This window comes from Mesoplodon mirus (assembly GCF_964341445.2).
Source record: "Mesoplodon mirus genome assembly, chromosome: 2".
NCBI classification, from domain to species: domain Eukaryota; kingdom Metazoa; phylum Chordata; class Mammalia; order Artiodactyla; family Ziphiidae; genus Mesoplodon; species Mesoplodon mirus.
In genome coordinates, this window is record NC_138977.1 from 50,644,607 (window position 1) to 50,669,737 (window position 25,131).

The window sequence follows — 25,131 nt, forward strand, 5'->3', positions numbered from 1 at the left end:
ACCAAAAGGTATAATCTGGGATACATGTTAGATCTTTTCTCCCGCAGAGGACAGAGTTACCAGTCCCTTGAGATTTTTTTTTTCAAGTCTAGCTGACATTTTGGTGCCAACAACAACTGCTGGTTAAATCAGCTAATCAGCCAAGATGAGGCTTTTTGTTCTCCTGCTTCTGTGACTTCTTTGTTTTATTTTTATTTTTGAACATTTAAAGTTGTCAACAGGACTTCCTTAGAGGCACAGTGGTTAAGAATCTGCCTACCAATGCAGGGCACACAGGTTCGACCCCTGGTCCGGGAAGATCCCATGTGCCACGGAGCAACTAAGCCCATGCGCCGCAACTGCCGAGCCCACATGCCCCAACTACTGAAGCCTGCGCACCCTAGGGCCTGCATGCTGCAACTACTGAGCCCGCGTGCTGCAACTACTGAAGCCCACATGCCTAGAGCCCGTGCTCTGCAACAAGAGAAGTCACCGCAATGAGAAGCCCGCTCACCGCAATGAAGAGTAGCCTCCGCTCGCCACAACTAGAGAAAGCCCACGCACAGCAGAAGACCCAACACAGCCAAAAAATAAAAATAAAAAATAAATTTGCCAACAATTCCAAATGGTGTCTCATTATTTCTTTCCAATTTGTTTCCATGTGAAGATAAAAACTATTGTATCCAGACCAAATTATAATAGGATGCATAAGTGACCCACCATAAGTCATACAGATAGATAACCTCCTACAATGGTTTGAAAAGGAATTTTTTTACATCAAGTCACAAAAGGGAAAAATGCAACTCCATACTCCTTTATTACCTATATTCATCATCAACAACAAGAGCAAAGATTTTTTGAGTACCCCCCAGTATCACAAGAGGAACTCCCGGAGTTTAAATTAGTAAAGCTAGACCTATGCAGTTTATCAATTCAGAACAAGGTCAGACATTTGCTTACAGAAACAAAAAGGTTTTCCTCTTCCTAGCCATTTATGATTTAAATCTTTTTTTTTTTTTTAAGTAAAGACAGGAAAGAGGTTAAAATGCAAAGCTGGTTTTTTTCCATACATAACTTTCTGACTTACAATAGGTCAAGCATCGGTGCTCAGGTTTACAGCCAGGAGAGGATATGAAACAGGTATGGGTATCTGTAAAAAGAAAAATAACAATTATTTGATGAATCTTAAATGATATAAATTTTTCATTGAGAGTATGATACCTCATGATACCTAAATCCATATAAGAATCTCTTCATTTCTTCTCTTCTTGCACCCCTTTCAGGTTCTATTTTTAGCATTCTATTTTTAGATTTCTGCACTCATTGCTGAGGTAATATGATGTGCAAATTTCCATTAACTGGCAAAATACTGAAAAATCAAAAGATTTCTTCCTAGAAAATATATAGGAAATTTGCCTCAGCAAATCTCTGCAAGAACTTCTATAAGGCTATCTACTCCTAATCTCTTACTGAGATTTGAAACACATAAATACAAATATTTCTAAATGTTTGTCAAAATGAAAAAGTCCCTATAAGAAAACGTGGGAAAATAGAATCCTATTGAAATATAGAAAAATAGAAATCTATTGGAATTCATCAACCATAAGGATTTGGATTCTGTTAAAAACAACAACAACAACTCATACTTAAAATAAGTTTTGGCATAGAATTTGTGGCCAGATTTACCTTACTTAACCAGCAGACTTCTGGTTCTTGTTTATATGTTTACGTGATCTTGTATCTTGTCCCTTAATGAAAAATCATCTTTATATTGTCTTACTGAGTAGTTCTACATATAGTCCACATAGGGTTCTCAAAGATTTTATAGTTATTGTATAAGCGCAATAAATTTTTTTCATGTTATTTTAGTTGTTATTACAAACACTATCATATTTGGGAGAGGAAAGTCTGCATAATGTACACAGTTTTGGAAAATGGGTGCAAAACTAGTGTAGAAGCCAGGTCCTGACAGAGACATGCAGTATTTCCCAAAGCCCATAACTGTTTATTTTCTGTCCCTGTGAAAGAAATGAAATTTTCAGAATGCCCATAGAATAAAAAGAATACGAATTCAGACTGTGAAAGGACCATGACCTATTGCTGATTACTTGAGAGTCTGGGACTTAACCAACACACCCACCCTCAGCTCATCCTCAGGATTAGCGCATCACCATTTAAAATACTTCCACGATGAACAGTCTTCTGTGTGAATTTTCCTTGTGTTCAAGTATTTGGCATTACTTTCTTCTGTGTCTCTGACTATAATCATCACAGTCACTGTTTTGTCTTACTAGAGCCATTTGAAATAACCAATCTCTGAGTAACCCCTACTAATTATTTGAGACTTGGGAAGAAAAAGCCATTCTCAAGAGGTTCCCATTCTACCTTTAGCCTTCGCATTTTTCCCAGAAAAGAATAAACTATGTCCCTTTCAATAGCATCTGTGTGTGTTTGGCCGAATAATGCCTCAAGGAGCAGTGATACAGCACAGGAGTTAAGAGAATGAAGCCAGAGCCACTGAAATCCCTCAAGCCACAAAGTATTCTCCCTGAACTTGATGGCCTGTCACTATCTTTATCTGCATATATACATGTCTATTTTCCAATAAAAATTTTCATTTAGAGGTAGGTTTAAAGAGAGAGTTGAATAGGTTCATGGAAGCCTCAGATAAGTTAAAACATACATACGAGAAAACCACTTTAAATTATATATAATGTAGTGGACTTATTGAAGTTACTTTTATAGAATATATTTCAACACAATATTTCCTAAAAAGGATTTTGAACTGTTTTAATTAATATAGAATTGAATTCTATATTAATAGGATTCATATAGAATTGTCAGCACATCAAAAAGCCCATCTTGCCTTTAAAGCATGTTGGAGAATTTTCCATATAAGCTTAAGGTTATAAGAGCTTTATACCAACTCCCTCCCCAGTCCTCCTTGAACACACATAAATACACAAACACACACACACACACACACACACACACAGCTCCAGGGAAGAGGCAGAGCTAGATCCCCATATAGACTCCACTGCCAAAATAGAGGTTTCTGCATTCAAGTAAGCTAATACCCATTACTCATAACAAAGATGAACAGAATACTTACTCTGAGCCAGGCACTGCACTACAGCCTTATATGAATTCTTTCATTTAATGCTCAAAACAACTCTATAAGCTATTCATGATTTGAGGCTTAGAGGGTTTTTGTAGGTTTAGAGAGAATTGCCAAGTTCACATGGCCAAGGAAGAGTACAGCTAGAATTCAAACTTAGGCTGTCTTACTCCAGAGCCCCATGCTTTTGCTGTCCCAGTCACAGCATTTTTAGCAACCTCCTATAAACCCATGGAGCACCTTTAAGTCACCATTCCAGAGCTTAAAACTTTGTACTCCTTTCTTGTCCTTAAGTTGCCATGTTTTTTAGTTCAAGTGTCAATTTACTTCCTTCAACACTGGAGCCAAGTAAGCCAAGAAGGCTTCTAGAATTGAGCCAATGATTAGAATCAGGAAGTAATAATGAAATTTTTAGGCTGTAATAAGGCAACAGTTGGAAGCATGGGAAAGAAGGGAGCTTCTTTTTCAGAGTAGCTAATTGTCTTATCAACTGAGAAATGGATATATCCAGTTTGGTATATTCTGAAATAGTAGTTAAAACAAAGGAATTATATCTAATGTAGCAACATGGAAAAAATCTGGAAAAACTTAAGCTTGAATGAAGAAGTCAAGTTGGAATATGTTATGTACTGAATAATATTATACCTTTAATTCTTAAACCCATAAAATTACATTATATATTGATATGGACACACACATGTAAACAAAATACAAAAAAACACTGATGGGAAGGGGAAAAAAGTCTACCTTGGGAATGGTTACTTCTGGGGAACTTAGGGAGTTACCAGCTAGGGAGTAAATAGAGGACTTTGACTATATCTGTAATGTTGTATTTATTTCAAAATGTCTGAGATAAAGTTGGCAAAATGTAAATATTTGTTAAATGTAAGAGGTGATTACATGGTATCTGTTATATTCGTTTCTATAAATTCCTGAATATGTGAGAGTTTGTTATTTCAACATAATGTTCTGAATGTTTGAAATAGTTTATCATTTCAACTGCACAACTGAGGTGGGAAAAGTTATGAGAAATAGATAATTATGTATTGTGAGATGGGAACTGTATTGATATATAATTCACGCTCTCTTCTGAGGAAAGAGAAGGAAGGCCATGGAAAAGAGACTGACCAGCCACTGTTGAATGCAAGGAGCATGGAGCAGTTTGGTGGCCATCTGAGCACACAGTCTGGGGAGGGGGAAGACGTCAAAGTAGTGGTTAGATAGAACACGGGAGGAGAAAGGGGGATGAGAGAATATAGTGTTCTGTTGTGGGTGTGGCGGGGGAAGTCATATGTAAATGAAATGTTTGAAACCTGAACTATAACTGACTGCAAATGCAGAGTCCTGGCTGGGCTGGAGCTGAGACTCAGACACACCCAAGTTAGGGAGAATAAGAGGACACCCAGCACCCTTTTTCCCTCCTGCAGACACAGAATTTATTGAAATAAACTGGATTACTTGACACTGTGGATCCGCCTGGGAAAATAATTAAATCCTGACCCCAGTTAGGTTTCACACATACACAACTATGTCTGTTTAATTGAGGGAAACTCAAGTAAAATCAGAAATAACAAGAGACAACAGAAAACTTAACAAAGGGAGCTAAGTGTCTGGTGCAGTAAATTCAGCAAAAGAACCCAGTGGAGGGCAGAGAATTTAGCAGCTCGGAGCAAAACCCCAGAGGAAACAGGCATTCCAGCAGCATATTCGAGCCCTGTACCTATGAATTAACAGCTGTCTCACAACTTAGAAACTTTGGGGCACAAGCCTTTGTACCATTCCCAAAACTAAAGAAAGAAACACTCTATTTTTCATTCTCAAAAACAAAATTGGTGAAACTATTAGCAAAGATCCCAAATGAGAAGGTGTTGGTGGCAGCAAAGTCCCAGCTTACCAGGCTCAAAGGCAGCTGCAACATCAGAGTTCCAACCAGATTACTTCCAGGTGGAAGTTCCGGCTGCAGCAGGAGCAATGCAGTTCAACTCAAAAGACAGCACTATTTATCTAACTCATTGTGTTTTAAGTCTCACCAAGCCTGTTCTAGAACTCTTTGTCTTCACCGTGAACACAGAGCAAGGAAGCATTCTTTCTCTGACTTTGCAAAAGCTCCATTGGCTGAGGTGCCTGAGACAAGGGCCACACCAAGGCAGTGATGGCAGCATTGTGGCAGCCTGGCACCAACAAGGCGGCCCTTCCCAATGAGGCGGCCCTTCGCTGGGATCTGCAGCTAGACTGCAGTAGCAACGGCAGAGTTCCAGTTTTTGCAGCTGTGGCAATTCAGTTTATGAAGTCCCAGCAGTGAGCTCTAGCCCGGACTCAGCATGGATAAAGGAAAAGCATCTTGTGGGGGAGTTTCCACAAATAAATGGAGGAGGGGGACTCCACACAAAGCATAATGGGTAGGTGAGGTGTAGAGGAATTGAGATGTGAATGTTTTTGTGCTCCTAAGGTGGGAAAGGCTGAGATGTTCAAGTTACCTTAACTTGCTGCTTGAAAGACGGAACGTTTATGAAGGTCTTTGTGCTTCAGAGGGAAAAAAACCATAATAAAATAGAACAAAACACAAGTTTGAATTAGATCATTCTTTGCAATGTGTTTGCATCCCTCTAAGATATGAAATCTTCTAAGAGGATTTTTTTGGTTAAGCAAACAAGGAATGGGAAGGGGGAAGGAAAAGAAAGAAGAAACTGCAAATGATCAAATATATCCAATTACAATATGTTATGATGACAATCTCTTCAATTGTAAACAATGAGAAACATGTAATACTTGAGCCTGTTTTAAATGAAACTTGGTGCAATAGCTAGAATTTTAGCCTGAAGCCTGATGGTATAAGGGGAGAGGTGAAAGCACCCCTGCAGCAGGGATGACGGAAGACAGGAATCCAGGTGAAATGAGGAGGGGCTGAACCATAACAGTGACCACAGAGCTGGCTCCAAAGATAAAAAGCCCCCAACTCACCCCCAAACATTTAAAAGCCCGTAACACAAGCCATCCTCAAATTACAAAGCATTTAAATATACGAAGGAAAAATTATGGAAGTGAGAAAGGCAGGAGAAGTAGAAACACCAGAGGTAATTCTGATGCAGTGTTGAGGATTGTCCAGAAACATGGGTGGAAAGGGAAGCTAGTCATCCTCTTAAATGTGTCCTACGTGGAGAAGCATTTTAGCCAATTGGTTTGTTGAAAGTGCAGGTACCCTTACTCACCCAGCACTTTGCCCATATCAGGAATCATGCTGGCTTCCCTGGGAGATCTCCCTCTGGATTAAGCGGTTCCCTCAGTTGCTGTCTGAGAAGGTGGCAAAGGGAGAGTGCACACTGACCCTAGCGGGCCCAGCCCAGCCTCTTAAGAGGGCAGACGGGACACATGTGAGCTGTCTCTACCTTCCTGAGTCTTGCACAGGTATAAATACACAAGTGTCACAGCAAAGGATCACATGGGGACCAGAAGAGGCGCACGCATGCTGAACTCCTGCTGTCAAGGTAACAACTACCTTCAATTCCTGGCAACAGGATCCTTCTGGATCTGCTGTCAGAGAAACTAAGGGATTAGCCAGACTTCTCCCTCTAGGGAGGTCACTGCCCTCCAGAGGGCAGATCAATGTATTAATTCCCCCAGAGGAGACTGTCAGCATTGCTCAGCTGTGGGGGACACAGCCCATAGCCCTTACACTTCACACCTTCTTACTGCTTCCAATACAGACTTAGTACCCACAGAGGAGTCTATCTCCAGATGGTGATATACGATGGCTTGTTGGCATCCTGGTCTCTGTGGAAAATGGTCCATCATCAAATCACAGCAATTCCTTTTGTTGAAATTCAAATCTTATCATAATGGGACTTGAGGATTTGGTGATACCTGGAGATCATTCTGGCTACAGAATCTTTAAAGAAATAGCATGCCTGAAATTCAAAGCACAAAAGGACATACCACTTCTACAGCCATAGGTGTTTTAACACATTGCATATGTGCACATGCTTCCCCTGTCTTGACCAAATAATAGGTTTGGAATAGGAATGCATAGCAATTATAAGACCGCAAAGCCCCCTCCTCTCCCCAGGAGGTGTCTCGAGAGCAATAATATCAGAATTCTCTCAGCAACGAACAACTGACACCACTTTCCTGCAATCCTGGCTCCCTGAGATGACTGCCAAGGCCTCTGAGAGTTTTACCTCTGCCATAGAAGCACCCTAAAGCTGACAAAGAACAAACATTACGTCACTATTCCACCAAAGTAGAGAATAGCTCTTCATGACTTTGTTCTTAAATTATTGTACGGATCCCAAAACAGCAATGCTTTGTTCCTCCAATGTTCCCAAGATTTTCATGAAAAAATCTCTTTGACATTTTACTCGCAGGCCCTCCCTAGCACTCAGACAGGGATCCGTGGGAACTGGACAGAGTATGAGCTTAATGAAGAATCCTCAACGTGCCCCCAAATTATCCCACCCCCACCAACCCTAGGCTGCCGCCAGCCCTTATTCCTTTAGGATGATTTATTGCCGAGCAGGCTGCTCAGGCCACTTTGTAGAGAGACTCCTAGAGACCTTGCAAATTTAAGGAAGCCTGAGACACAGACCTCCCAGAATGACCAAACCTGGGATAAACACAGTTAAGGTGACTTTATTTATGACCATGTACATCATTCTCTCAAGGAAAATGACTTCCTCACAATGGAAGACAAAACTATCATTAAACAAGAGAGAAGGGCTTCAACTAAGCAAGAGCAAAGATTCTGCACATGTCCATATTTACACACCCGAGAGAGGAATGGAGTGTACTGAGGAAAATCAGAGTCAGAAAGCTCATAGCTTGAAAAATTCTTCCTTTGGGTGACCTCTCTAACCGAGGATCAAGGCTCTTCTATTGTCAGACACATAGAATCAAGGAGATATCTCGCAACTATCTCTCTTAATCACAATTTCCTCAACTGTGAATATCAAGGGACGTTAACTTTTGAGAATCTGAGAGCTACAGATCTTCCCCCCAGAAAAACAAATACAAACACTTCTATACAAAATTTTGCACATAATTTTGGGAGGATAAGTTTCACAAATCTTAAAATTCAGGTTAAGGAACCCCGAACTAGATGATTTCTGAGATTTCTTCCAACTCTAAGATGAGTTTATGGAAGTTCTGGTTAAACTTGACAGATTAAACAATCTCATTTTTCTCTACTCCCTCCTAAAAACTTACCAGAAAAATGAAAACAATCAGAAAAATAATAAAAGGTGAGGAGATGTTAACAAAATAACAGGAAGTAGAAAGTAGATGGACAAGTCAAACTGACTTAGCTGAGCAGAGATTTAAACAGCTGCACAGAAGCCATTCAATTCACCACCCAGAACACTGGAAAGGCTCTGAAATTGAAGGCACTAGTACCTATGAAAGTAAATGTGAGAAGGGAAGTCAATCAAGGTTTACTCTCTTGTACAGGCTCTACTAAAGCCCAGTAACTAATTTTGTATTCTTTTTCTTAAAGAGGAGCCCCTAAATTGTATAGCTTTATGCCCCAATAATCTTGAATTTGTCCTTCAGTGTGGCTGAAACAAAGATAAGTTGAAAGTCTTTATTAGAAGAAGTTAGATTCCAAGATGCTCCTCCTCAACCAGGGAATCACTATGTTGTACACCTGAAACTAACATAACGTAAATTAACTATACTTCAATTAAAAACTATCTGGAACATAGTGGACATTCAACTAGTATGAGATAAGTAGGTGAAGAATAAGTGAATTAATGAATTAATGAATTAATGAATGCCAATTGTACATTCAACAATGATTTGATGCACTTTGAGGGCCCAAAATGTGTTAACTTCTAGAACCCCTTCATGGGACCACAGTACTCCTATATTCAAATCTTTTCTCATGCTATCTTTTCTCCATAGAATACATCCTTTTTTTCTTATAGTTTCTAGAATCTCGTCTTTTCTTATCAAGGTTTTTCCAAGTAATGAGCTGAAAAGAGGCCCATTCTATCTAAACATGCATTTTCCTGCAACTCACACTTGATTAACATAAATACATTTGCACTGATTTTTCTAAATAATGTATAATCATTCAGTATATTTGCAAGACAGTAATTCTTTTGTCTGTTAATGTACAGAAAAAAAGTCTTAATTATCTATTTTTATTGGAAGAAACTGAGTGCAATAGGAGAAAAAACAAGAGAGGTATGGTCCATACCAAATCTTGCTTTCAAATTCTTAGGCATCATTAAGCAGAATACATAACAAAACCATCTGCTACAATGCTCATTATTTCCTATTTACTTTTCCCCCTATATAGTATATAACCAAACTTTGTCAACCAAAATATTGATCCTCTTTAACTGGGGAAAAGTATAAAAACAAACACAAGCGAAATAGCAAGAATAGCAAGTAGCTTATTAGTTAGCATGGATAATGAAGAGTTGAGTAAACATCTTGTTTTGGTCTATCTTTGTCTACCTAAGGTAGAGTGTGCTGGGTAGAAAAAGATAGAAACCAAAATTAAAAGTATATACTCTAAGAACTCCAGGATCATTTTTTACTAACCAACTTCCTACAGAGCCTTCACACATATCCTATTATATTTGATTTTTTAAAGTCCATATTTATAAAACATTTCAAAAAATAAATGACTGCTGATGCTAAGTGACAAATACATTCCCATATGCTAAGGAAGAATCAAGTACATTACAGAAAACAAAAACAAACCTGTACATTAAAGTGCCAAGGATTAAAGAAAATTCTTTTATTCATTCAACCAATGTTTATCAAGCATCTGCTTCATTTTCCAGATACCATTCTAGGCACTGAGAACACAGTAGTAAACAAAACAAGTCCCTGCTCTGGTGGAGTTTACATTCTAGTGTAGGAAGACAGACTATAGACAAATACATAATTTGTCAGGTGGTGATAAAAACAGTAAACAAACACAAAGCATGGTAAAGGGAACAGTGGGAGACAGAGGCAGGTAGTTAGGGTAGTCAGCTAAGGCCTGATTAATAAGATGACATTTGAGTAGAGACCTGAAGGAAGTGCTGGAGTGAGCCATGAAAAGATCTCGGGGGATAGCATCCCAGGCAGGGCAACATCAGAAGTCCCTGGGACAAGTGTGCTTGGTATATTCAAGGAACGGCAGAGGCCAGTCTGCTGTGAAGCCAGCAAGGAGGAAAGCAGTAAGAAGTGGAGATCATGAAGTACCTTATAGAGAATAGTAAGGTCTTTTGTCTTGCCTCTGATTGAAATGAGAGACAAAAGAAGGGATTAGATTTCCTTTACCCTACTGAAGAAGTCAGTCCTTTATTTCTATCTGGGATGGAGTAGAAGGAAGGAAAGGAATACATTAACAAGAATCACAATACCAAGGAGGGAAGAGACTAGTCCTGGTGAACAAGAGACTGATTGGAAATCCACTTAAGATCACAACATGTGGCTCTTGCAATTTTTATCTGAAAACACTGTTAATAGCAGGCTGACATTCGTGATTTCCTTCCATCCTAAATGCAGTAACCTCCTATTTTCCCATCAGGTGAGACAGGAATGCTAGTCTAAATTCAGCCTAATCATGGTGCCAATAATAGCACAAATGTGAAGAGCACTTCTGAGCTGAAGATCCCCAATTTCTGCTTCGGAATTAAGCCTTGTTACATGTCCTCCAGGTTCAGGTTAATCACCATCCTGCGGTGAGCAAACTCAAAGGAGAGGCATCAACACTCTAACAAAGCTAGACCTCAGAACAAATTACCAAGCACTAGCCAGGCAAATTTGCCAGCATGCAGTAATCTCGTCTTTCTAGTTGCTGTATTTTTAGCAGTGACTGCTGAGCAACTCATTTTCCCACACTGAGGCTACTAGAGTAATTTTCCAACAGAACTTGCACAAAATATCACCAGCTAATTTGTTTAACCTTCATAAGCTTTCTTTCTCTCCCTTCCTTCTTCCTTCCTTCCACACTTCACTCCCCCCTCCCTTCCTTTCTTTTTCTTAGTAATCATAGTTACATTCTGGGCCTAAATTGTCTCCTTTAGAGGTGAAGTCTCTCCCTGCTTTAGGGAAAGAACTTTTCTGTGTTTAATTTTAATGGTAAATTAGGTTCAAAAAAACAACATCTGTTTTGAGCAATAAGATTGTACTGTGAAGTTCAAGTCCTCCTGGTGAATTCTCTTTCTAGTGAAATATTTTTGTGGTTATTGCTGCAAAATAAATGAAAACTATTTTGTTCTTCAAAACGGATGCCAGTCAGGGAGCTCTATGGGAATTCCTGCTTCCTCAAGTTTCAGCCTATTCTCCTCTTTACAGCTACCATCACCTGGTCCTTATCTTCCCACACCCACTGGGATTTGAAGACTCTCATTTATTGTTCATCACTATGCAGAAAAAGAAATGTAACAGAAATTCAAATTGCGATGATGTCACAACAAAATTTTAAATCTCACCTAGTTCTTCAGGTAATTAATTCCTATTCTATACTGACATCTAACTGGAGGCAAGCAAATCTCTTTAGCACCTTTCCTGAATTTTCTTAGGAAGTGTCATCCATCAAGTGTTTATTAGGCATCATTATGTGCCAGGTATTGTTCTAGGTCCTAAAGATATAAAACAAAGCAAATAAACAAACAAAGATTAATAAATCCCTGCTATTGTTTCAGTGGAAGGAAACATGCACTAGCTTGGGGGACTGTGATAATACCATAGAAGAAAATGAAACAGGGAAAGAGGATAGGAAGAATTGGGGCAGAGGGCAGGTGCAATTTAAAACAGGTGGTGGGTCATACTGAGTGAAGTAAGTCAGACAGAGAAAGAGAAGTATCATTTATATGAGGAATCTAAAAAGAAATGATACAAATGAACTTATTTACAAAACAGAAACAGACTCAGAGAAGGAATTTATGGTTGGGGGTGCAGAGGGCTGGGGGAAGGGATAGTTAGGGAGTTTGGGATTGACATGGACACACCACTATATTTGGGCCTCCCTGGTGGCACAGTGGTTAAGAATCTGCCTGCCAATGCAGGGGACACGGGTTCGAGCCCTGCTCTGGGAAGATCCCACATGCCGCGGAGCAACTAAGCCCGTGAGCCACAACTACTGAGCCTGTGCGTCTAGAGCCTGTGCTCCGCAACAAGAGAAGCCACGACAATGAGAAGCCCGCGCACCACAAAGAGTAGCCCCCGCTCGCCTCAACTAGAGAAAGCCTGCACACAGAAACGAAGACCCAACACAGCCAAAAATAAATAAATAAATAAATAAATAAATTTATAAAATACAATAGATAACCAACAAGGACCTACTGTATAGCGCAGGGAACTCTGCTCAATATTATGTAACAACATAAATGGGAAAAGAATTTGAAAAAGAATAGATACATGTGTATGTATAACTGAATCACTTTGATTTATACCTGAAACTATCACAAAATTGTTAATCAACTATACTCAAATATAAAATAAAAAGTTTAAAAAATAAAATAGGTGATCAGGGAAGGTATCACTGAGAAGATTCATTTGAACAAATACACGGAAGATTTGAACATACAAGATACCCTTTCAGGAAGCATTCTGACTTTCTAAAAGTCATTTCCTTTCTGAAAATGTGTCCTCTGTGGTGGTTTTAAGGAAACATATTTTATAGCCTTTTTGATCACTTTACACAAATTTAAATATGTTAGCTCAAAGATGACCATTCTCATCATTATTATCTAATATTGTTCTGGAGGAAAACAGTGGCCAATGCAGTTGTCAACAGAAGAAATTAGGTATAAAAATAGAAAAGGAATAGGTAAACATTATAATTTGTAGACCATCTAACAACTGCTTTCAGCTTAAAGAAAGAACAAAAATCAATTAAAATTAAAAGAGAAATCAGCAATGTGAATGGTTACAAAATTAATATGTAAGTATTAATTGCCTTCATATGTATTAATAGCAACAACAATCAGTTTAAAAATACAAAGGAAGATAAAATCTCATTTACAATAACAACAGAACATGGCAAAATATTTAGGAATAAACTTGACAAGAAATGTGCAAGAACTTTGAAGAAAATTTTGAAACACTACTAAGGAATGCAAAAAATAACCTTTAATACATGAAAATGAATACCAAGTTCATGATTAGGAAGACTCAACATCATGAAGATAGCTATTCTCCCTAATTTAAATCTATAATTTAATATGATCCCAATAAAAATACCATCAGAATTTTTGTCAGAAAAACAGTGAGGGGCTTCCCTGGTGGCGCAGTGGTTGAGAGTCCGCCTGCCGATGCAGGGGACACAGGTTCGTGCCCTGGTCCGGGAGGATACCACATGCCGCGGAGCGGCTGGGCCCGTGAGCCATGGCCGCTGAGCCTGCGCATCCGGAGCCTGTGCTCTGCAACGGGAGAGGCCACAGCAGTAGAGGCCTGCGTACCACAAAAAAACAACAACAACAACAAAAAAAAAAACAGTGAGGTATATTTAAAGTGCATATGGAAAAGAAGAAAAGCCAAAAGGCTGTGAAACTCTAAAAATATAAAATTAATAATAAGAGGGGAACAAACCTACTAAAATTATTTTTATTTTGAAACTTCACCAATTAAAATAGTGTGGTGCCACTGAATGACTGACAGACAGATGAATGAAACAGAACAGAAGGTCTAGAAATAGACATAAATATATGAGGGAATTTAGTATAAAGGTGGCATTGCACATCATTAATGGGAGATGGATTATTAAGTAAATAGTTCTGGAACAAGTAGGTTAGCTATAAAATATTTTTTGTCATATCATTTATACCAAAATAAACATTTGGTACATAAAAGTTTTAAACATTAAAAAAAAAAACATAAAGCATAGACTCAGAGTAGGGAGGGCCTTACTAATTATAACACAAAACCTGGAAATCATTAAAAACTGATCAATTCAAGTACATAAAAATTTTAAATTTCCACACAGCACAAACACTGTAAGCAAAAATTTAAAAAAAAATTTCAACAAGTATAAAAAGGAATACCCACACATTGCTGGTAGAAGTATATAAATTGGTACCAGCTCTATTGGGAGCAATTTGGCATTATTAAAATTAAATCTTAAGTGTATACATCTTTGACTCAGAAATTTCTTCTAGGAATTTGACCCAAGTATTTATTGATACATGAGAGAAAAGACATATACAAATATATTTATGCATTATTTAAAATATCAAAATATTGAACCAAATGGGATACATCTATGTAATGGAATCATATGCAACCTTCTAAGAGTAAGGCAAATCTGTATGTACTGATATGAAATGATCTCCAAGATCACTATTATCTTCCCTTAGCCCAGGAGCAGAAACAGAGACCCAAAAACCCAATGGATTAAGTTTGAGACAGAAAAAGTATGCATGTATGCTTCTAGCTTAGCTTTTTCGTCCCCAAGGAGTTAATATGCCTAAAGCTAAGATAGAGACAAGAGAGATGGAGAACAGACCTGGATGGCGTCCAGGACTGGAGGCCCTTTCAAAGTGGGAGTGGGAAATTTTTAGGCCCAGGAACATAGAGAAAAGGACTCCATGATAAGTTATTCTTAATGTGTACCCCACACTGACACTTTGCCTCTGAACATTAACCATCTAACCAACCTGGACACTCTTAAGATGTCCCTTGAAGAGTGAGTGGGACTTAATGTGGGGAATCTGGACATCCTATGTGGAGGTGGATACCTAAGGGAAAACTCTGCCCCCTGACCAGTGTGGAACTGAATAGAACCAGTTGGGAATTTCTGTCTTTAGGAAATGATGGATGCACCACGACTGTCATATATGTCATCCCAAGGAATTTGAACTTACTCTCAATTCCCAAACTTTGTATCAATCATTCCCATTCATGATGTCTTCTGTGAAAAACACTGTGAAAGATGGCTCTCCTGACACAACTAATTTATGGTGATGGAAATGAGAATAGTGGTTATCCTAATAATGTAAAGAAATTGTAGCGTGGGACTTCCCTGGTTGCTCAGTGGTTAAGAATCCGCCTGCCAATACAGGGGACATGGGTTCAAACCCTGGTCCGGGAGGATTCCCACATGCCACGGAGCAACTAAGCCCGTGTGCCACTACTACTGAGCCTGCGCTCTAGAGCCCGCGAGACACAACTACTGAAGCCCGTGCACCCTAGAGCCTGTGCTCGGCACCAAGAGAAGCCACCGCAATGAGAAGCCTGTGCACTGCAAGGAAGATTAGCCCCCGCTCACCACACTAGAGAAAGTCCTCGTGCAGCAACGAAGACCCAATGAAGCCAAAAATAAATAAATAAATTTATTGAAAAAAGAAAATGTAGTGTGAAAAGGAATTCAAATGTTGGTAATGTCAGTGGGGGGGCACATCTAAGAGCCTTCTATGGTACGGAAAATGTTCTGTATATTGATGGGAGGCAGTTAGATGCATGTAAACATACTTTTAAATGTTTGCTTAAAATTTACAGATCACTGTATATAAATTACACCTCAGTTTTAAAAAACTAACCTGGGCTTTCCTTCTATTCAGCCACAACCTACTTGGGCCTGAGTTACCCACATTCGTCTCTTTCTCCCCCATGAAGGGTCAAACTCACCTGTTCAGCAAAATTCCAATGTCAGATAGTACAAATGCAAAGTCACAAGGAAAACAGAAACACAACCATATTTAGCTGGTGTAGAGATCAAAGAAAAGTAAATAATGGACTGTGGCTTCATCAAACATTTACAGACAAGTACAGGGCAGAACAAAGCAGCCAATAATCAAGATATACGTTGGGATTATATTTGCTTTAGAACAATTTATTTTCAAATTTGCGATTGGCTTTTAAGTCTTTCACTTAACTCTAACATTTTATTAAAAGATTATAATAGAATTTTGGTTAATTGTGGTTTTATAAAACTAATCTTTTAGTGCTTTTGAAAATACTTCTTAAAATTTAAAAAAATACTTTCTTTTTTGAAACTTTGTATTTGCATTGCCCTACAGTCCAGTGACCTATATGTGTCAAAGCAGCTGCAAGAACTCTAGTAAGACTAAGAAAAATTTGAGTTCCTTTTCACACTACATTTTCTTTTGTCTGCACGTGTGGGAGACTTATCTACTTTCGGGAAAGTGTTATGGAGATTTACTTTCCTTAGTTCTGAGCCTCTTCTTGTTTCAGTCAAAAATATAACACTCCCTACTATCCTATTCCCACTCCCCTTACTTCTCAACAGAAGTAATTTTTGGTGTGAGGGTAAAGAGCAAAATAAAGTCATAGGCCAAGGGTGGCCAAAGTCAGTGACCTCTGTGGCAAACCCAACTAAGCTTGCTCCTACCAGAAGCCACAATTTGAGGGGTGTGGGATATGCAAAGTAACTGAAAAACAAACTGTCACAAGAAGGAGGGCTAATGGTAGGAAGGAGCTGCATTGAATTCACCCAACAGCACCATTTTGTCCCACCAACTATACTTTCTTCTGTAGAAATCCTATGAATTTTGAGCTCATAGCGATATGAGGCCAGGAAACAATCAGATATCAAAAAGAAAGCATGTGATAGTATTAATAGCAATCATTCCCAACTGTATTCATTTTTTCCCCCTCTTGGAAAAAAAATGACAAAGAAAATACAACATTTATTCCAGCCTAGCTGAAATACATCTGCCTGGAATTGTTTCTATTATTTTTGAATCAAAAACATCTTATCTTTTAAACTTTTATTATCGCACCATTTTTGTAAAGACCTTACACCACTGAATCCCCCAGAATGGACAGCTGTATTATTATGGAAAGGGAAAGAACCTGGATCTAGACTACCTAATTGGAAAATCATGGCTTTGCCACTTACTGGATATAAAAAGGAAGATAACATCTAGCTTCATAAAGGTGTCATAAGAGGCAAAAACTTTGTAGCCTGTAACAACTTACACAAATGTAAGGCATGAGAGAGGCAGTATTAAAGTGGAAAGGACAGAGGCTTTGGTCTAGGGAGACCCTGGTTCAAATCTCAGCAGTGTCACTTTGATCAAGTTAAGTTCCCTGAACTCAATTGCTCCATCTGGATTGTTGCAAGGATTAAATATTAACTTTTATAAAGGCCCAGACACTTAACAGATATCCAATAAATGACAGCTCTTATCTTGAATATTTTTTTCCTTTCCTTTAGTCACTTTTCATTCATTTATTCAACAAATATTTATTGAGTAATAGGCACTGCACTAGGGTATAATGGTAAGACATATACAATTCCTATCTTCATGGACTTATTGTCTAGTTGGGAACTCAAACAGAAAATTACAATATAATTTTATACGTATTATAGTAGGGAAAGTATAGAGTGCTATGGGAACCCAGATGAGAGACACTTTGTTCAGACTTAGGTCAGTACTATAGAAGCTTCTTGGAGAAAGTGACTGTGAGCTGAAAACTGAAAGTTAAGTAGGAATTAGCAGATGAAGGAGGAGTAAGGGAAATTTTCCAGGCAAAGATATGTGCAAAGGCCCAGAAGCAAGAGAAATGTTTGTCAAAGAAACCTCAAAATACCCACCAACACATACACTCTGTTCTGGGATTAGAACATAAATACTCTCATACAGATCTTTCTGTCCTTTTCTTGTCCAGTGACATCATGTCTTTCAGCCTTTCATCTGATAAATATTCATCGAAGACAACAGAGGAAAACATATTTTCATCTTCGGCCAAAATCCTACCATGACCAATTACCATTATGAAGTACAAATTCCTGGTTATGTGGCCCAATAATTCACAACACATATTATTCCAACCTGGAGATCTAGAAGCATAGCATCAGACTGGATGATGATGGATAAATACCTCTCTATTCTCCATGAGCTTAACAGTCCAACTGAAAAAATTAAACATAAAATTGATTAGGACACAAAATAGTATGTGATTAAATATTACCTGAGTGATTGCACAATAAATGTAATAGAAATTTAGACAAGGATAGATCATGATAAAAATCTTATAAAGCCACTGCAGCTTGGGAGTATTTTCCTCACATCATTCAAATGGGCTTACTGTATTATACACATGCGCACACGCGCACGCGCACACACACACACACACACACACTTCAACAAGTTCGTTTGGTCATTCAACAAATGTTTAAGGGTCTACTATTACATGTATACAACAGATACAGGGACAAAACAAAGGTCCTGTCCATATAGATTTTATATTTTTGTTGGCAAAGGAAGCAATAAACAAAAAACAAGAAAGCACTTTACACATATATCTTATTTAATCTTTGAAACAACTCCACGAGGTAGGATTTATCATCCCCCTTTTACAGAAGAGACATGGGATATCAATTAACTTGTCCAAGATCAAACAGCTAGCAAGTAGCATAGCCAAAATTTTAACTTAGGTCTATCAGATTATAAAGCCCAAGTCCAATGTCAGCAATTCCACTCCACTGCTGAAACTTTCCGTTTCCCTGAATGACAGAGGTTCCTGGAGGCTTCTCTGATACATGGTCAGTCCAGAAACAGTTTGACCAGGATTAGCCAAGTGATTCTCATGCTTTTTGCTTCCACTGAGCTAGGTCGCAGGCTCTTTCTTGTCCTGCAGTGCTCTTTCTTCCATCTGTATTGCTTTCATTGAGATTTTACTTTCCACCTCAAATATATATCCATGGGTTCCATTGCATGCAATTCCCTTCTCTGCTTTAACATCTTCAATAAATTCTCCATTCATTTTCCTCATTTACCCAAAACAGTTGCTGATTAGTAATACTATACTCCCCTTAAGAAGTATGGCTTTAATGGGCTATGTGGCTACGGTGCTATGTTGGAAGGGTCACTGTATTTGGATTTATACGTATTAACAATAGTTCTATCATTAAGCAGTTTAGTGCCTAGTTCTTTTCTACATTATCTCATTTTATCTTTTCAATAACACTGCAGACCTAGAGGGGTGGGATAGGGAGGGTGGGAGGGAGGCTCAAGAGGGAGGGGATATGGGGATATATGTATACATATAGCTGAGTCACTTTGTTGTACAGCAGAAACTAACACAACATTGTAAAGCAATTATACTCCAATAAAGATATATTTTAAAAAAACACTGCAATAAAAAATGTTCCTGCGTTACATATGAGGAATTGAGGTTCAGAGAGGCTGAATTACTTGCTCAAGGCCAGGATATAGTAAATTTAGGTCTTCCCAGGTGCTTCCTACTATATCGTGTTGCCTCCCACCTAAAACTATAGAAATCACAGAAATGTAGTTTTGAAAGGACACCCTAGGATCCCTTACAAGTTCCCTTTCGTGCAAGCACCATTTCTACAGAATCCTTTCCAGTGATCCAGTCTCTTGTAGAAATATTGGCTTATCACATTCAAATTGTGACCTCTGTGAGCCTCAGTTTTCTCATCTATAAAAGTGAATACTTCTATTTATCTCACAAGTTTATTGTGTGGATTAAAGGATGAAGTACGTAAATGTCCTTTGTAAACAATAAAGCACTTTATAAATGTTCCCTGAACTTTCTTTACAAGTATGTTAGACCTGAAAAACTAAATTTTATCTTTGAATTTAAGTTATTGTAAATGGATTCTCCTTAATATATCAATATTTCTGACTTCATAATCACAAATTTAAAAAGAGCAATATATCCACAACTTTTCCTAGTAGGCAAAATTATTTTCCATTACTAGTAGACATAAGACTAAGATTACAGTATAAGTTTTTCTCAAACTCTTTTGGAGATGGAGGAAAATATCAACTTTGGAACAGCTATGAGAAAGTGAATTTCATCTTTTTAATGCACAGCTATGTAAAATAATTAATATGGCTTGTAATAGGACAGGCTTTAAATAAACTTTCTAATATAATTAGAAAGTATAATGATATAATTTCATTAGAATTTGTGCACATATTAAAAATATCAACACAATTATAATAATAAACATTTATTGAGCACTTAACATTTGGTAACTCATTTAATAAAATTCTTCAATTATAGGAAAATGATAATTTAACAGTTAAAGTTTAACAGTTAAAGGAAAGTTAGTGTAGGAAGCTAGTAAATAATAATATAGGCAAAAGAAAAACTACCTACAATATATAATCTGACTTTTACTACAGCTTTTGGTAAATTACTATATCCAACTATAGAAATGTTTCAGAACACTTTATAGATACCACAGATAAAACAGGTTAAATTTTATTACCTATAAAATGCCCAAATGTATGCTCATTTAAAACTGATACATGGGTATAATATTATGTCCCTTTATCCAACTAAATGGAAAATTAGATTTCTCTATTTACTTTTTTTCTTTAGTTTTCAAATTCATCTTAGTATATTAATCTTAAAATCTGTCATTTCCCAGATTGTTTCTGTGCTTCTTTCCTTGACATTGTTTCCCCTTCTTTTCTAAGAATTTTATTCTAAAAGGCCATAAAAATATATAAGCATATATATATTTGTATGTATATGTATATATATATGCACAGTATTTGCATCTTTTTCTAAACTATTATTTCTCTTGATAATAAATAAAAATCAAACCAGGACAGAAGGTTCATACCTTCCTCAGCCCCTATTAAGGCAGAAAGATGGAAATACATCATGTCTTTTGTGTCGCATAAGCCCATCTCACTAAATGAAAACTTATTGTTTTACTTACAGCCAATGTCCTTCAAATTGCTTGTGGTGATATATTTTTTCATCAATGATCAGTGGAAAATCAAAGAAATTCAGTTTTCCACCTTCTAAGCTTCTTTTATCTCTGAATGATGCAGGCTCAAGAGTTGCCAAATGACATGGGCAAAGGCAGCCAAATAGGGCTTCCTAGCCAATCTAAAAATAGCAGATGGTGGTGGGCAGATATACCATTTCTCTCTTGTTCTTTTTATTTTTTCTAAGAGCTAGGTACCATAAACATGGCTTGTTCAAAATTAAAATGGTACAAAAAGAATTACATTCTCTCTTGCCCTAAGATCTAGACATGTGGTCTGTTAGGATAATCTGTACCTTTTTGCTAATAAGAAAGATGCGAAATTCAATGCAAAACTATATTCTGCGTTTCTTACAGCAAGGTTCCCATACCCAATTTCCACCTACTCTGATAGGAAATCTGACCATAACTTCATGGAATCAAGGACTGCCTTTGCCTTTTATTTTTCTTTCCTAGAGCCCCTTAAATAATAACTATGGACATTTGTATGTTTTATAATTTAAGAGGTCCTTTCACAGATTTTACTGGCTCCTTACAACAAGCCTGTACCTTGGAAAGGTCCTACCATTACAATTTGAGAAATGAGAAAACTGAGCCTCACAGAAGTTGAAGCTTACCCAAGCCCAGCCAGATAAAAGTGTGTCTTCAAATTCTACATTTGTCACATATGTGCACACACAAACACACATGCATACACATGTACTCTCTCCCTAAAGATTCCAACGTAAAACAGCACTTAAGGATTTAACTTTCACAAACATGTAAGCATGTACAAATAAATTTTATAGAGAAAATGTTACAATAAATTTGAATTAGAGGTCCTTTACAAATGCAAAAGTTCTACAAAATGTGAAAATATGAATTTACTAATCATATTAATTATATAAAGATAAATTTCTTTAAAGAAGTTCATTTTTCAAAATGATTATTCATTTAACAAAAGAAATTAAATAGTTACCATGGATATTTAAGTTTTGTTTGAAGGTGGGAACAAAGAAACAGTTTAGCAGGAAATACTAATGTGTAAGTAGCTAACTCTCAGTGGCAGGATTACAGATTTTTTTTCTTCTCATATTTTCTAACATTTCAAATTTTACAGAGCCAAGAAATTATGGGTTTAAGTAAATTTTCAAAAATAACTTAGATGTAAGAAATTTTTTTTACAATATACTTTAAGGTAAAAAAAAAGCAGGACATAATATTGAATCTATAGCATGACCTCAATTTAGTAAAAAAAAAAAATGTTTCTTTGTAGATGTAAGTACATAAAGCTGGAAGGCAATAGTCTGCTAGGTTGGTACCTCTGAATGATAGGATCTAGGGATTACCTTATTTCAATATTTCTGCAATGTCCAAATTGTTTTAATGGGCGTGTAGTACTTTTATAAAGAAAAGAAAAATGTTTAGGTTTATTCTCAATGCCAACAGAAATCAAGTAAAAAGAAAAACCTCAAATTATAAATCAATGGAAAAAATTAATATACCAAAATTCTAATTTATAACTTTCAATTTATGCCAATTAAGTATCATCACTAAACATAAAAGTCAATAAATTTTGCTAATTTTTAGTTTATAAAACTCTGTATTATTACATTTTCAATACAGAATTCAGAATTTTGGTGTTTATCACTTCCCCAGGGCAGAAATATTGGACTCATAACACTAATCATAATGTTCTTTTACTTAAATAAGAAAATAGAAGGAGCAAGGGCAATTTCTAAACAGACTAAGGATAATTTATAGACATTCAGAGTTCTCTTTGTTGTAACATATCTTCTAGGAAGGGGTACAAACATCCTTATCATCTTGCTTAAAAACAATAGATAAAAACCATAGCCTATTTTTAAATGTATTTTATTGTAGTTGATTTACAATGCTGTGTTAATTTCTATTGTACAGCAAAATGATTCAGTTATATATATAACTCCCTTTCCCCCTTGGCAACCACAAGTCTGTTCTCTATGTCTGTGAGTCTGTTTGTTTTGTAGATAAGTTCATTTATGTCATATTTTAGATTCCACATATAAGTGATATCATATGATACCTGCCTTCCTCTTTCTGACTTACTTCACTAAGTATAATCATCTCTAGACCCATCCATGCTGCTGCAAATGGTATTATTTTATTCTTCTTTAGGGCTGAGTAGTATTCCATTGTATATATGTACCACATCTTTTAAATTAATTTTTATTGGAGTATAGTTGATTTACAATGTTGTGATAGTTTCTGCTGTATAGCAAAGTGAATCAGTTATACATAAATCCACTTTTTTAGATTTTATTCCTCTATAGATCATTACAGAGTATTTAATATACACCCCTGCACTATAGAATAGGTTCTAATTAGTTACCTATTTTATATATAGTGGTGTGTATATGTCAATCCCAATCTCCCAGTTGATCCTTCCCTGCCCTCTTTCCCCCTTGGTAACCATAAATTGGTTTTCTATATCTGTGGCTCTATTTCTTTTCTGTAAATAAGTTAATTTGTACCATGTTTTTAGATTCCACATATAAGCGATATCACATGATGTTTCTTTCTCTGTCTGACTTACTTCACTCAGTATGACAATCTCTAGGCCCATCCATGTAGTTACAAATGGCATTACTTCATTTTTTTACTGCTGAGTAATATTCCATTGTATATATGTACCACATCCTTTTTTTAAAAACATCTTTATTGGAGTATAATTGCTTTACAATGGTGTTAGTTTCTGATTTATAACAAAGTGAATCAGTTATACATATACATATATCCCCATATCTCTTCCCTCTTGCACCTCCCTCCCTCCCACCCTCCCTACCCCACCCCTCTAGGTGGTCACAAAGCACCGAGCTGATCTCCCTGTGCTATGCAGCTGCTTCCCACTAGCTAGTTATTTTACATTTGGTAGTGTATGTATGTCCATGCCACTCTCTCACTTTGTCACAGCTTACCCTCCCCCCCTCCCCGTGTCCTCAAGTCCATTCTCTAGTAGGTCTGCATCTTTATTCCCATCTTGCCCCTAGGTTCTTCATGACCATTTTTTTTTTTAGATTCCATATATATGTGTTAGCATATGGTATTTGTTTTTCTCTTTCTGACTTACTGCACTCTGTATGACAGATTCTAGATCCATCCACCTCACTACAAATAACTCAACTTCGTTTCTTTTTATGGCTGAGTAGTATTCCATTGTATATATGTGCCACATCTTCTTTATCCATTCCTCCACTGATGGACACTTAGGTTGCTTCCATGTCCTGGCTATTGTAAATAGTGCTGCAATGAACACTGGGGTACATATATCTTTTCAAATTATGGTTTTCTCAGGATATATGTCCAGCAGTGGGATTGCTGGATCATATGGAAACTCTATTTTTAGTTTTTTGAGGAACCTCCATACTGTTTTCCAAGTGGCTGCACCAATTTACATCCCCACCAACAGTGTAGGAGGCTTCCCTTTTCTCCACACTCTCTCCAGCATTTGTTATTTGTAGACTTTTTAATGATGGCCATTCTGAACAGTAGGAGGTAGTACCTCATTGTAGTTTTGTTTTGCATTTCTCTAATAATTAGCAATGTTGATCATCTTTTCATGTGCCTGTTGGCCATCTGTAGGTCTTTGAGAAATGTCTATTTAGGTCTTCTGCCCATTCTTCGACTGAGTTGAAAAACCATAGCCTATTAATCTCATCTACTTACCAAGAGAAGGAAGTTCTCTTGGTGTTAGAAATATCAAGCATCAAATTCTCCTGAGGGTCCTCCATAACAAATATTTATTAATTTTATAATCTGAAAATAAAGCTACTTTATTTCAAAGAATGTTTACATTCAGAAATGAAAAATCATTCTTTTCTGAAACATTAATGGAGATATCAAAAATGTTTATATTCAGCACCACTCAAAAAGTAAAAGCACAGAAAATAGAAACAAAGGAAAATGCTAAGAACTTATGCAACTTAATCTCCTTTATCACTTCAAACTTCCTCAAGGGGAAGAGTGACTCCTAACAACTTAGATGTTCTTTCATCAGTCCCTGGCATGCAGTAGGAGATCAATAAATATTTGCTGAATGAATAAATTTAATATTAAATGAAAACCTTCTCCCAAGAATCTCAACCACCACTCCAATCCCACTCACCAGAGGTAACAACAATGAAGTTTGGTGAATCTCTCTCTCCACACACCATAACTATTTCCACTCAAAAAATACAGTGATTATCCTAGTATAGTTCCACTTTATTCACTCTTTTTTTATATAACTGCACAAACTTACCAATTTTCCAGATGCTTTCAGCAACCAAGATGTTGAATGAAAGGAAATAAAAGTACTAATTGTAATGGCTAACATGCATTGAGCATTGTTCTAAGTGCTTTATATATACTACACACTAAAACT

General features: G+C 37.0%; 1 protein-coding gene across 1 annotated transcript in view; it reads right to left on the bottom strand.

The window, feature by feature from the left end:
* Window positions 1–239: 239 nt before the first annotated feature.
* Window positions 240–25,131, bottom strand: part of DCK (deoxycytidine kinase) — a 60,990-nt gene continuing 36,098 nt past the window's right edge. Inside the window, exon 7 of the mRNA XM_082602945.1 lies at window positions 240–1,129. Coding sequence (XP_082459071.1) covers window positions 1,073–1,129 — 57 coding nt within the window. The 3' untranslated portion in view covers window positions 240–1,072. The remainder of the gene's footprint in view (window positions 1,130–25,131) is intronic.